General features: G+C 33.8%; 1 protein-coding gene across 1 annotated transcript in view; it reads right to left on the reverse strand.

Annotated features, from left to right (window-relative positions):
- SLF1 (SMC5-SMC6 complex localization factor 1) overlaps nt 1-15,857 on the reverse strand; it is a 65,891-nt gene that overhangs the window by 17,190 nt on the left and 32,844 nt on the right. The window contains exons 8-14 of the mRNA XM_082620967.1: nt 14,085-14,225; nt 13,067-13,189; nt 11,346-11,399; nt 10,210-10,368; nt 9,223-9,386; nt 5,076-5,207; nt 4,286-4,451 (exon numbers count right to left, since the gene is read on the reverse strand). Coding sequence (XP_082477093.1) covers nt 4,286-4,451; nt 5,076-5,207; nt 9,223-9,386; nt 10,210-10,368; nt 11,346-11,399; nt 13,067-13,189; nt 14,085-14,225 — 939 coding nt within the window. The remainder of the gene's footprint in view (nt 1-4,285; nt 4,452-5,075; nt 5,208-9,222; nt 9,387-10,209; nt 10,369-11,345; nt 11,400-13,066; nt 13,190-14,084; nt 14,226-15,857) is intronic.

Raw genomic sequence — 15,857 nt, forward strand, 5'->3', positions numbered from 1 at the left:
AGTATCAATATTGCTTACTATTCAATTCACCTTGAAATTATTGTTATTAAGCAGTTAGAGATACGTACGTCTTACAGTACCTGCAAGGAAAGACTGTAGTTCCTTTAACATGGTAAGAAAAAGTTTGCCAAAGTTATTCTACCTGTGTGTCATTGGCTAAACATACCTACCACATACTACATATACATCATAGAAAATTTTTATATAAAAAGATACTTTCAAATCAGGTTCTTGGATCCTTTTACACTACTTTCTTAACTATGACACTCACTATAACCATAGGAACAAGACACTGTGCTATGGACTGTACTCACTGTAACTTAACAATGCTACTATTTCTAGCACCGTGGATATATATGCTTTGGAAATGGATTAGTGGGAAAATGGCAAAAAAAAAAACATCAAAAAAGAAAAGGTTTCTTGAAATACCAAAATGTTTGCTAAAGCTGGAAGAACAGAACATAAATACCTTAAGAATTAACAAAGAAATGAAAGATAGATATGATTCGCACATACGACATATATTTACCTTACATCTCCCCTCTAATAGGTAAAGGCTATTAGGAGACATTCTGTCAATACAGTTCTCTATTATCTATCAGGACTAGTAATCCTCAGTTTATAAACTTGGCAATCTTCCAAAAATTGACCAGTATATAATGCAGAACAAACTTGATTCTTCGCCTCTGACTCCCAGGTTAGGGCTTTCCACAATATCCCACAGCAACAGATGACAAACTGCTCCTCTAGTACCTCTGGCAGAAAGATGCAAACATAATGTACATACTGTGCCTCTTCCTATTTTAAACAGTGACGATGTGAAGTAAGAGAAAGTATGTTGCAGTGGAGACTTGGCTACTAGTCAAGGTTTTGCCCTAAGAAGCTGTGATACCTTGAATAAGTTACTTATACTCTTTAGCCTCAATTTCCTTATCTTTAAACAGAAACTAGCTTCCATTTCTACCAATAATTGTAGGGTTATGGTTAAACAGCATTTAAGGACATCCACAAAGAAAAGCAGAACTAACCACCAAGCTTAGTAAAATGTGTACCTCCTCCATAACCTTGACACATCCCACCTCTGCTCTTTGCCAAGGAAAGCCCAAAGCCTTCTCAGATTATGACAATGAAATTCATTGCCACTGTGTCACTCTGCAATACATTCTGATTGACATTATGACAAAACAATATTAGCATAAACTGAGGACTTCTGTTTAGCTAATGACTTAAATTGAATGCTTCAACTAAGCAAATCAAGATACAAATGCTTTACAGTACAGAAAATGATGTCTGTGAACATGCATGGAATTCTTGAAATTGGAAACTGCCAAAAAGATTTAATTAAGTACAATAATGAATTCTAACACATAAAGTACCACAATAAAAAAAGTTTATATGAATTTAAGCAATTCAAATGTTAAATAAAATATTAATTTGCAAAGTTTAAAACCAGTTCTCGTATTACAACTGATGCTACAATTTATTGTACATTGCTTCACAAATATGTTATGTTTATTTATAAATCTGAACAAAAATCTTCAAGTTAAATATGTATGAATTTGTTACTATTTACATTGGTATTTCCTAAGTAGATTCTTACCTGTGGTAGTCCTTTGGTGATTTAGTAAAACTGAAAACATCAGTTTTATTATTGTTTTCAATTATAAAAGAGCAATTTCATTTATATAATCAAATGGATAAAAAAGAAATGCTCCTTAACGAGGAAATATTTTCTATCCTTAATGATTCTATTGTCTAAACAGTAGAAAAAAGGCAGATGATAATCAGATTTTATCAGTTTTAGCTTAGACATCTAGTTACACCCAGAAACAATCCTCCCTTTTTAATGCCAATTAAAAAAAAAAAAAAAAAAAAGAGCCCTGAAAAGAATGTTTTCTTTAAAGAATGCCTCACACACTCCCTAAATAGAATTTTTGAAAATCAGTAAGGGGTTCTGTTTCTAATAATGGAGGCCTAGGTAATTCAGATAAACCATCTTATAGAAGAAAATTTAAAATGTTGAATAAAATATGTAAAACATCTTCAGTAAAGTTAAGAGGAATTGCTCAGCCAAGATCTAGGAGAAGGTAAAAACCAAGTGAGGCATTCAAAGCTAGCTGACTTTGCCCTAAGGACATTTGCTGACCCCAGAGAAAGAGCTGATACACAGAAGTGTGGTTTTTGGAGCCTAGGGGAAAAAGGAGTATAAAAGTCATAGCCCGAGGCCAAATGCCCAATACGCTGACACCCTGCAGGGCTTCAGTCTCAAAGCAAGCATGAATCAGAAGCAAAACAACATGTATCTGTGGCCCTATACTTTACTTTCACTATCCAGGAACCCTTGAACCAGACAACAAAAATTTTCGCTAGAGGAAGATATTCTGTGTCTTTGCCACAAACTATTTCTACAAATAATTTTTCAAATGCAATTTACGGCACACAGTCAAGCATAACTAGCTTGCAAGAGAATATAAGACATGAAAGAAGGAAACAGCAGAAACAACAAATACAAACTGACTCACAAAAACGTCGAATACGGAATAATCAGACGTATACTGTAAAATAACTATTATCGCCATGTTCAAAGACAAAAGAAAACCTTGAAAACTTCGTAGGGAACCAGAAACCATAAAAATATATCATAGTAATTTGGAAGGAAAAAGTCTAAAACTGGGAAAAATACTAAAAATAAAAAATGCAATAGCTATGTTTATCATGTTAGATACAGCTGAAAAGAGACTAGTGAACTAGAAATTGGATGAAAACACTATCCAGAATACTCCGAGTATAGAAAAAAATGGAAAATATAGATGAGAGGGTAAGATACACAGAGGATACAAAGAGGAGGTGCGACATAAGTTCCTTTGGAATTTAAAAAGTAGAGGAGCGAAAAAGGATCAGAGGAAATAAACTAGAAGAGAAACTATCTAAGAATTTTCCTTAAGCTAGAAGAGACTTCATGGCTATTTAACACCAGAGGTCTCCACTCCATCTACTATGTTTTCTATCCCCAAAGAAAATATTACCTAGCTAGCAATTATGATGATACATCAGTCATGAATAACAAGAAGGCATCACTGTATATAAAGCAGACACTGTTTAAAAAAAAAAAAAAAAAAAGAATAAATTCCCAAGGTAGAGTCAGAGGAGTTGATTAAAACATTTAAGCTTGACCTAATAGGTGATAGAGAAAAATGTAGAATGACAGAGAAAACACATTTTGGCCTCTAATCTTATATGAGGTCAAAAAGAAAAGTTGAGTTAATTTCAGAAAGCGGAAATCATATAGGGCTCATTTTTTAACTATAATTTACTATTAGATATTAATAACAAAAGCATAGACAAACAAAATCTACTGACAACTAAAAGCCATCCATTTAGAAGTTTTAAAACACTCTTTTAAAATACTCCTTGGATCAAAGGGGAATTTGTAATTGACAATAAAAAACACTTTGAAATAAACAATAAGAGCACCCGAGATTAAAGTATCAAAACTTGCAGAATTAATCTCAAGTTCCACTCAAAAGGCAATTTATATTAAGTGTACATATTAGAAATAAAGACTAAATAGAAAAAAGATTCAAATATTCAAGACAGAAGAGAAAGTAAAAGAAAGGAATTTTAAAAAATGAGCAGAAATGATATAATATAAAAATGTAAACAATAAAGTCCCCAAAAGCTCATTTTGAAAAGAAAGGTGACTAACACTTATTATGAACCTAAAATGTGGAGCACTATGTTGCTATGCACTTTACATATTTTCTGCATTTAATTTTCCCAGTTACCCTTCTTATAGATAATATACTAAAATCACTGCATGCTGACTTTCTAACAACAAGCAAAACCTACTTATGAAGAAATGGTTCAGGAAATAACTCTTAACATCCAGAAAGGTGTTTTAAAAAACAAGTAGAACTTTTTATTAGTAGTACACCAAAAAGTTGTATGGATTCACTCAATTTGTATAATCACAAGTTCCTTAAAAATTGAAATGTACAAAAATTAAAAAATCTAGAGTGATAATAACTATAGATTTCTTAGCAGTAATGGTCAAGTAACTGTCCAAATGTGGATGTAGCACTACAGCCAAGTGTGAGATGATGAAACCAGCCTCCAAGAATCTTTCACCTTAAAACTAGATAAACGAAGTAGAAAACGATGTATTTGGGCGCACGTTAATTTGTCTCAAGTAATTCAAAGAATAAAGGGAAGAAAAAAGATGCATACTTCAAAGAAGTACTTTTTTCCATAGGCCAATATTCATTTGTAAATTAATCCTACTTACATCATTAGACTTGCATTTTTCCTTGTGAGAATATATAGTCCAATCCAAAAGCATATTTACTGGTTTGGTTAAAAGCCCAGAGGTCTCGCTTCCTGACCAAAAGATTTCAAGAAGAACTGCCTTTCCTGTTATTTTCAGACTCTGAGAATCTGACCACTCATACAACCTAATAAAAATATGAATGAAAAGTATATCTTTATGCCAATTTGACTACTACAGTTATTAGGCATAATATCTGCTAATTTGAACATTATGGTTATTAGGCATAATATTTTGTCGTAAAACAAAAAAATTCTAGCAATTTCTGAATACAGACAGTCTATTAATATATAAAGATTATAATATCTAGTTATAATAAAGGACAAAATTCTTTAAATGGCTTCATTTCAACATAATCATCAACAAGTACACACTAATGCAACTGCAGGTTTTAGAACATATGCAGAACTTAGATATTATAGAATCAGTATTAAAACCTGGTATAGCTTTTTACTTAAGCAATTACTAAAGAATACAAAAATATACAAATTCTGAAAAATAAAAACAGTCTTAACTATCCAAATGTGTAAGTTAGTGAAAAATAAAAATGTGAAGTAAGGAAACATGAAAAAAGCATACAAACCTTTACAGCTACTGAAGGACTGAATCTAGACATATGTTTTTAAAATAAATCTATATACTTGAAACTAGAAAACAAGGTTTTTTTTTTAGTAATATGTAGATAAATAATTAGAAAAATGGTACATAAGACAATATATAGAAAAAATGTTTTTTGGTGATTAGAACTTACTTTTGACTCAGATGTCGGACTTCACTTTCAACTAAATTAAAGAAAAATTTGAGCAGTGTCAGGTGGAGCACCTTAGAGCCAATAATATTTTCTGAAATTTGATGACAGAAACTTTCACTGAAAAGGCAAGACCTGGAAAACATGAACCCAACATCTATATAACATGCAACAACTCACTGAGTAATTTGTGAGCAAAGTATTTCTTTTTCAGAAAATCATTGGAATTTTAATAAAGCTTGCTCCAACAAAATATAAAGCAACTTCAACAAAATTTTATTAATAATATATTTTCTTCCTTTAAAAATTAAACCCTGTCAAATATCCCATGACAGTTAATTTTCTAATAATAGAGATCTAATTTCTCTATTTTTCAATGACTGTTAATGTTTAACAACCATCTGATACTCTCCCCTTGTATTCTTTATTTCACTGAAAAAGAAAAAAAACTATGAATTTCATTAAACCATTTTGATTCAGATGACCAGTTACACTTTCAAATTATAATACTCTCTATAATCCTCCTCTTACTCAAAATTATTTCCTTTTTCATTATTTAGTAAAATGAAGGTCATTTAGAGCTATTTTTTTTTAGAGTTTTAAAAATTCAGGATTTATTTTCTTTCCATCTTCTGCAGCAGTCCTATCCAACAGAACTTTCCATGATGATGGATATGTTCTACTGAACACCTGAAATGTGGCTTGTGCAAAACTGAGGTGTTGAATTTTTAATTATTTAATCTTAATTAAATTTAAATAAAGTCACATGTGGCTAGTGGCTATGGGGTTGGACAGCACAGTTCTACAGTATTTTTTAAAAGAGAACATAAAATTACTCAGAACTCCAGGACTAAGAGAGATAGTCCAGGCAACATTTATTACAATTTTCTTCCAGCTTCATTATCAATTATACCAACAATGTACTTATAATTCTGTACCTCTGTCTCCATCTTCCCCATCTATTTTGAATACCACACTCTCAGATTAGGAGGGCCCTTAACAGCTATTAAATGTAACAATCCATTTAATACTCAAATCTGTTTTAAAAGATCCTCCTTGACCATATAGTTATTCAGTCTATCTGAAAACTGCCAGAGACGGATACCATAGTATCTTTTTTCTTTTTCTAAAAACACACATTATGAAATAATTTCAAAAATACACTCAGGGACTTCACCGGTGGCACAGTGGTTAAGAATCCGCCTGCTGATGCAGGGGACATGGGTTTGAGCCCTGGTCCGGGAAGATTCCACATACCGCAGAGCAACTAAGCCCGTGTGCCACAACTACTGAGCCAGCGCTCTAGAGCCCACGAGCCAGAACTGCTGAGCTCATGTGCTACAACTCCTGAAGCCCGCGTGCCTAGAGCCTGTGCTCTGCAACAAGAGAAGCCCCTGCTTGCCGCAACAAGAGAAGACCCACTGCAGCCAAAAATAAATAAATAAATAAATTTATAAAAACAAAAATACGGGGCTTCCCTGGTGGCACAGTGGTTGAGGGTCTGCCTGCCAATGTAGGGGACATGGGTTTGTGCCCCGGTCCGGGAGGATCCCACATGCCGTGGAGTGGTTGGGCCCGTGAGCCATGGCCACTGAGCCTGTGCGTCCGGAGCCTGTGCTCCACAACGGGAGAGGCCACAACAGTGAGGTGCTCACGTACCGCAAAAAAAAACACAAAAAAACAAAAACAAAACAAAACAAAACAACCCAAAAATACACTCAGAAGTAGACGAGTATCACCCAGCTCATCTGTATTCCTACCACTTTCCTGGGAACCTTCCCCGAGACTCCCAACAGACCCAATTATTTTGTAATTAAACCTGGGTATCTGTTTATTAAAAAGTCTACTTTTAAGCTGCCTGAATTCCATTTCCTGTAGCATCAATTAATTCATCCAAACATTTATAAAGCACTTGTTATGTTCCAGACATTATAAGCACTGAGGAGGGAGATGTTTAACACTGAGCATCTACTCTTCTGAAAGTCAGAGGCTGCACACACTGTTGGTGGAAATGTAAACTGGGGTAGCCACTATGGAAAACAGTATGGAGATCCCTCAAAAATTTAAGAGCAGGACTACCATAAGATCCAGCTATCCCACTTCTGGGCATTTATCCAAGAATATGAGAACACTAATTTGAAAAGATATATATACTCTTCTGTTTATTGCAGCATTATTTACACTAGCCAAAATATGGAAACAATCTTAAGTGCCCATCAACAACTGAATAAATCACAATGTGATACACACACACACACACACACACACACAAAGGAATACTATTCAGACATAAAAAAGAAAAAAATCTTGCCATTTGTGACAACATGGATAGATCTTGAGAGTATTATGTTAAGTGAAACAAGTCAGACTGAGAAAGACATATACCCTATGATTTCACTCTTATGTGGGATATAAAAAACAAACAAACAAATGACCAAAATAATTGAGCAAACCAGACCCAACCAAAACAAACATAGATATGAATAGAGTAGTGGTTACCAGAGGGGAAGGGGTAGGGGGGTTGGTGGAGAGAAGGGGATCAACTGTATGGTGACAAATGGAAACTCAATTTTTGCTGGTGAGCACACTGTAGGTATACAGAAATAGAAATAGAATGTTGTACACATGCAGCAAATATAATGTTACAAACCAATGTTACCACAATAAATTAAAAAAAAGTCAGAGGCTGATTTAAGTGAAAAACTTAACTCAAAGGAAAGGGCAAGAGATAGGAAGCAGCATTTGACTTGCATTTTAAAGGATAATTAGGAGAGGCCAGGTACTTATAGGGTGGCAAGAATGGAGGTTTATATAAACAGATAAAACATAAGAGCAAAGAGATATGAAATGAAAATAGTTCAGTCATTGGGCACGCCTGGGAAAATGATGAAGAATGGAGACATACATAGGGCTAAATCATGAAGGGTCTTATATGTTTTGCTAAGGAATTTAAAATGTTTTCTACAGGTGATATGTGTGTTGAAGGACTTTTATCTGGGAAATGAAAAGACCACTTTGGAAAGAGCATACTGGTGTACTTTGGAAGATAAAGGGAAAAAGTAGGATCAAGATCAATAAAGTGGATATTGCAACAGTTTACATAAGAAGCAATGAAGGCTTTTTAAATAAAGGTGATGACAGCGAAGGAAGAAATAGATTTGTAAATTAGGAAGAATGGCAAATATGTAAACCATATATCCTCACATCCTACACCTATGCTGGGACAGTACTGTGTTAGAATTGTGTTTACACCTTCAAAAGTGTGGGAACTGTTATTTTATCTTTTTACCCCTGAAACACAGCACAATGCCTGGCTCCCAGTAACTACGCAATAACATTTTTTTGAAAGAATAAATAAATGCATGCTAGCTAGCTGATTAGCTTCCTTCAAATATAACACAACCAAGATGGTAGGTAAATCCCTATGATTTCAAAGAGGTAACCAAAGATCTAGCTTTTGCCTGGCTAGTCAAGTATCCTTTCTCTTACTACTATGCACTCCCCTAAAACTGAACATTTGGATAAAAATAAAGTACTTCCCAGACAAAGGAAGGCTATCAGATACAGAGAGCTATCAGAGAAGACATAGAAAAATGATTACTTCTGTTTGAGAGAAAGAAGCAGAAATAGGAGGGATTTCTGAAGAGATTAACATATGGAAGACAAAAGAAGGATCTAGGCAGATGACAGCATGTGCAGAGGCATGAAAGAAATGACATATTTAGGAAACATTAAGTTCAGTTTCAAAATTCAAATTTCTAGCTGAAAAAATATAACAGAAACACTAAAACAGATATTGTATACAGTTACAAATGTTTATACTGCTGTGACCAAAATTTGATGATATTCATATCCAATAAATTCATTTTCTTAACTTTTAAAATATGCAAACTTATTTTGTTAAAAATAAAATAAAAACAAATAATGATTTGGCATTCCTGTAAGTCCATTTCATGTATTTATTAAACATTTTTTTTTAAATAAAATGATTGACAAACATGACCAATTTAGACTTGGCCTTTGCAATAAATACAACACACAAGAATTTTTTTTCTAAAAAGAAATGTACTTCTCTTACCAGTATCTAAAAAATACATAGCAGAACACTGACTATATGAAATTTAACATCCTCACATGTGAAATTCCTTACCTGATAAGCACTTCTATTAGAGACCATGCCCCTTTCATACAAGTTGGACACTGAAACAACTCTAAGTAATATCTTGACATGGCTGGGGACTTCCAAGGAGGGTGAAGGTGAAGAAGAGCTGACAATATATGAAAGTATCGACCAGAAAACGTATCTATGTTATCCTATTATTTAAAAATAAACAAACAAATAAAACACAATAGCTAAAAGTACAGTTTTACCAGCTAATTTAGTTTAAAACTATAATAACCCAGACCTAACTTTCTTGGCAAAAATACGTTTGGACAAAGGAGAACAGATGGAAGCATGATGTTTAGCTAATTAAATACTGCAACTGAGAGAGATGCACACTCTAAATATGTATCTACATATTAGATAATCCTAGCTATTGGGACTAATCTGTATCAAATGTCCATTTTACTTCTCATGATTATAGTGTGATTAAAAGAGTTCCCAAATGTGACCTGAAATGAACTGAAGAAACTTTACATGGAACATTCTGACTTATCACCAACATTAGTCTGACATAGCTTTAAACCTGTTGTTTCTTCAAATTGTCACCTTGATGAAGAATATGACTAGAAATCTACCTTTGAAAAGCTGTTCCTATTGGTTTTCCCAATAGGAACAAGGAGTAAGTTCAATGTCTACATATACTATGAATAAAAATCATTACCAATGTACCAAATGAGTGATTTACTAAATGACATTCTAGATCCTTATAATTTGATTTTTACGTTAGATACTTTACTGCCACAGAAAAAAATTCTGAGAAACTATTAAGTTAAAACACTCAGAGTAATACCTAGTATAGAGTTTAAAAACATAAAAGGAATGGTAATAAATAGGTACTGCATTTATTATTAAAATGAGGAAAAGAAATAATGAAGAGAGAAAATAAACTATAAACTTACAGAAACTGAGAAAGTGTTCATAGTTTAACATTTTTTGAAAGACTATAAAACCCGTAAGACTGCTCTCTCTTACCTGTAGAATGTTCTCCAGAAGAGCGTGAAGAAGGCAAACAGGAGGGATATAATGTGATTGCAAAGAGGAAAGTTCCTCAATTGCTTCTTTAAAAAACTGTCCTTCTATGAGGCTTTCAATTAAATTTAATACACCTCTGGGAAATTCAGCATTTTTAACCTAAGAAAGGAAAGATTCTATGACTCAAAGAAAAGAAGGGGAAAATTCTGAGATGAAATTTTGAATTAGCAAGGAGCCTGAATTTCCTCATCTGTAAAATGAACAATCCCTACCCTCACTACTTCACTAGATTGTTACGTGGTTCCAAAAGAATGATTTGTATGAATGTGTTTTACAACAATAAAATTGCACTGCAAAACATATACATTATTGTTTTATTTATTATTCTCTGTCACCTTGAATAGTAAGAGGAAACACTACCTCTAAAGGAAAACTTTAAAAGGCATTTGCAAAGTCTGGCTGATAATGAGACTTCAGTTGGAGGTACCACACATAGTTTTAATTTAGATGCAAAATTATTTTTTGGTGTTCTTTTAAACTTATAAGCAAACTATGCCTATTAAGATATACTACATATATTAAGATATCATCAAGCAGAATCAATATTTGCAAAGTGACAACTGCTATAGTATCATAAAATTACTCTGAAGATGCACATTAATATAACTCTAAGAGTTCCACAAAATATAGTCCCCTTACAATAAAAGTGACTCCTTTGACCTAGTTGAGAATCAAGAATACTCTGAAAGACTCATGGACTAGAACAATCAATTTTAAAGGAACGAATAATGATATAAAGAAAATAATACACCCATAAATATTACACTGAAAATTTAATCTAGAAGTAGTAATTATGAAACCTATGAAATGTATGAATAGGGATTCATAACTCACCTGTGCTGAGCACAAGGTAAGTTTTTAATTCTTCTTATCAATTTTTATTACTGTATAGAATTTTTTTGGAGCTTTGATAGAATACTATTTTTCTTTTTCACTTCTGATTAGAGAAACTACATTTCAAATTTGATAAGAAGCTTTGTCTTGCTGACAACACATACCTTTATATCAAAACAACTAATAATAAAAACATAAAGCTTCTTTTTGCCCCCATTAGCACCCTACTCCAAATTTCTTACCTCAACATTGTATACTGGTTGTTTATCTATTCTAATGCAGCTGTATCTTATAGCCTACAAAACAGAAACCATTAATTAAAATTAAACATTTTTAGGTCAAAAAATACAGTTCAGCTTACAAAGCATAAAACCTTGGCCAAACTTACAAAACAGATTCAGGAAGACATTAATAGATATAATTCATCTGATTCTCATGTTTAACTAGGGACCTCCATCATTTTAGGGTAATGGCACTCTCATGAGTATGAACAGTCTCTATTTTCCCCTTCTAAATTAAAATAATGTAAAAGGTAAAGTCATATTTACTTTGAAGACCTGAAGAGGTCCATTGCCCTTAGTATTTTAATGATTAGAAATATAAATGGAGAGAGCATTTATAAAATGCTCCTATGGACTTTTGTATAAAACTCCACAGGAGAAAAAATGTAGTCACATTTTGTATATAATCACATGTAAAATCTTCCTCTATTGTAAAATACCTGTAAGTTTGTATTTGTTTAAAAGATTATACTGGAAAAATATTTGCAAACATAATAAGAGATAATATCCTGATTATATAAAGAGTTCTAGAAACAGTGGTATAAAACAACCTACTGAAAAAATAGAGAAAAGAGTACCAACAAGCAGTTGGCAGAGGAAGAAATACACAAATGGCAAGTGAAGGCATGAAATATGCTCAAACTTGCTACTAACAGGAGAAATACAAATTAAAACAATGATAGAGGCTTGGCTTCCACTTAGGATATAGAAAGCTGAAAAGAGAGGACTTCCCATATTATGAACAAAAAAATGGAAAATCTATGAAATGATAAATTCACCTGAACCCTTACGACAGCAGAGGTCTTAGTGCAACAAACTAAACAGAGATATGAAGAAAGACAGGAGCCTCCAAGGACCATGGGACATGAGCACCGATTTATCTGAGAGAGTTTAGCAGGAAGAGGAAGACTCCACCACAGTGGGTACGATTTCAGCTTAAATTTTTCACCACTTACTAAAGGCCAAGTGTGGGCCAGCATGAGAAAGCGGAACCCCTGGGAATCAACAAAATGCGGGGAGTTTGCACTCAATGGCATGATCTTCTCTACGGACCTCACTGGGTGCTCGTGCAAACGAAAAGAGACAGGGTGGGAGACCAAAGAAAGTCTCCCTAGTTGTGGAGGCTGAGACTTGAACAGCGGCTGCTGTGGGAAGGGCAGCAACTGTGGTTACCCTCAGGGCACACGTGCAAACCCATAACCTGCTGGATAAGGAAACAGGAAAAAAATTCTTTACTCCCAGAGAGGGGCAGGAAGAGATGGTGATCCCGGATCATCCCCTATTACTTGGGGCAGGACAAGAACACTGAAAAAGCCCTTCCCCAAAACCCAGGGAGCCTCAAAGCCTTTCTCAGACTGAGGTTGAACGAGGACAACAGAAACGGGGATCCTCTAGCCCTCATTCTCCAATAGCAGGTTAACAAGCAACAAGTTACAGCAGTTTGTAAAACACACAACTTATCCGTGATATCACTGAGGTATAAGTGGCAGAGAATTCAGCAATTTACTAAATGTCCACAGACAATAATTACTATTACCAAAAATTAATGAAGAAAATTATTTTCAGACATATTAAACATAATAATAAAATGACTCATTATTATTATTATTACTATTATTATACATTGGTTACACTAAAGATAAGAGAAAACTATACAAAATTTTTAGTACGTCAAGTTCTACCTGAGCTCTGTATATGTGTTTCCTTAAGGCATTTTTTATGTCAGCAATATCCACATCTGTCCTGATATCTGTGGTTTTTGATTCTTTGGCATGATCAGCAAAAACAGAATTCTTCATTTCTTTCTGTATACACAAAAAAGTACTTTAGACAATGTACTAAAGAGTGTCAACACAAGTGCTAAGTATCACAATGGACAACACAAGAACACATTAATGCAGTTTTAACCACAGCAAAGATCCTTACAATTATATTACATAAAGATTACAGAATGAAATTTAAAAAATTAAAAACCAAATGTTTTAATTGCAAAGTTTTACCTGATATTTACATGTGCACTTTCTTAAGTATTTTTTATTTTAACCTGTTCCAAACCTTTCCTGGAAACTCTCTCTCTCCCTTTTTTTTTTTTTCATTGCCATGTTCCCACAAAACATGATTATTTACCTTTATCATTCTTCTGAAGATCCTTCTGAATACATATAAACATGCTGTCTATACTGTAAAATAAAGTTATACTCTAGAAAAATTAACTCAAGAAGGATCCTGTTTAAAAGACAAGCTATCTTATTAATAATGGTCTGTACTATACCGGGGAAGAGCAAGATAAAAAACTAAAATTTAGATTATTTAGATTAGAATGTATTAGCCAAACTACATACACATGTATTTTTCATTTTAAGAATTTTAATCTCTTTCGTCAGAACCTTTCTTTTCTTTTTTGTTTTAGTCAGGCAAAATAAAATATATTTGAATATCCTGATTATTAACTCAAATTCTTTCTGTACACATGTAAAAATATTTTCATTGTGAACCAAAGCTAATTATAACATTAATTATGAATATTACACCAGATCAAATCAAGAAGATTCATTTCATAAGATGTACAGGTTATATTTACCACAGCAAGCAATCACAAAAATCAGATTATATGTGTAGGTGATATTAGGGAAGAGCCAAAAGAAATTAAAACTGTTATTTGTTTTTTGTTTTTTTTCAGCTTAGCTTACAAAGTTTTACCTGATCTCTATAAACGTGCTTTCTTAAGGTACTTTTGTCATGTTCATTGTCCTTCCTGGAATCTCTTTCTTTCTCTTTTTTGCGTTTTTTACTCAAAGTATAATTCCTTTGAATATCTTCATCCTTTTTCTTAATTTCCTTCTAAACATATTTAGACCACAATTAAACAAGTCTAAACATGAATGATATATGTTACAAAATCCACATAAATTCAAGACGAGTCTGACTTATAACACATTAAAAAAAAAGTTATATACAATACGACATCTCATTCACTGTTGGAGTGGGTATACATTAGTAAAATATTTTGGAAAAGAGTTGTTCATTATCTAGTAGACTTGAACATGCACAGTCCTTATAACCCAGAATTCTCTTAGGGATATATCCTAAGCTAGAGGAACTCTTGAACATGTGCACCAAAAGTAATGTAAGAAAAGGTTCATACTATTCATGGCAGAAATGCTCACTGTTATGAAAACCAATCAATCCATCAAAAACAAACCAGTAAAAAGAAACCAAAATATTTATCAATAGTAAAATGGAAAAAAGGTATAATTGTGAAACAATGAAACATATACACCCGCAAAAAAGCAAGTCACAGAAGATTATAAATACCACAAACTAGAAAAGTTCATTAACAGGCAAAACTAAACAATGTATTGGTAGGGATACATATGTAGGTGGTAAAACTATAATGAAAAACAAGAAAATATTAAAACAAATTCCAAAACAGAGGTTACCTATCTTGGGTAAGAGGAAGAAAAAGGGATGCAGTTTGGAAATGACACAGCAGAATCTTAAAAAGCTAGGAATGCTCTGTTTCTTAACCTAGCAGGTAGGTACATACCACTCATTTTTGTACTCTTTCAAAACTTATACACACAGCAGCCTCAGAAGCAGCGGATTAAAGCTCCACAATCAATTTGATATAACCTGCATCTGTGGAATACATGAATAGACAACGAATCATCCCAAATTGAGGAGCCGTGTGGATGAAAGGTTCTTGGTGCTGCAGCCAGGAGTCAATGCTGTGCCTCTGAGGTGGGACAGCCAACTTCAGGACACTGGTCCACAAGAGACCTCCCAGCTCCACATAATATCAAATGGCGAAAAACTTCCAGAGATCTCCATCTCAACACCAGCACCCAGCTTCACTCAACGACCAGCAAGCGACAGTGCTGGACACCCTATGCCAAACAACTAGCAAGACAGGAACACAACGCCACCCATTAGCAGAGAGGCTGCCTAAAATCATAAAAAGTCCACAGACACCCCAAAACACACCACCAGACGTGGACCTGCCCATCAGAGAGACAAGATCAGGCCTTATCCACCAGAACACTGGCACTAATCCCCTCCACCAGGAAGCCTACACAACCCACTGAACCAACCTTAGCCACTGGGGACAGACACCAAAAACAATGGTAACTACGAACCTTCAGCCTGCAAAAAGGAGACCCCAAAAACAGTAAGATAAGCAAAATGAGAAGACAGAAAAACACACAGCAGGAGAAGGAGCAAGATAAAAACGCACCAGACCTCACAAATGAAGAGGAAATAGGCAGTCTACCTGAAAAAGAATTCAGAATAATGATAGTAAAGATGATCTAAAATCTTGGAAATAGAATAGACAAAATGCAAGTAACAGTTAACAAGGACCCAGAAGAACTAAACATGAAACAAGCAATGATTAGAAACACAATAAATGAAATTAAAAATACTCTAGATAGGATCAGTAGCAGAATAACTGAGGCAGAATGGATAAGTGACTTG

This window comes from Mesoplodon mirus (assembly GCF_964341445.2).
Source record: "Mesoplodon mirus genome assembly, chromosome: 5".
Lineage (NCBI taxonomy): Eukaryota > Metazoa > Chordata > Mammalia > Artiodactyla > Ziphiidae > Mesoplodon > Mesoplodon mirus.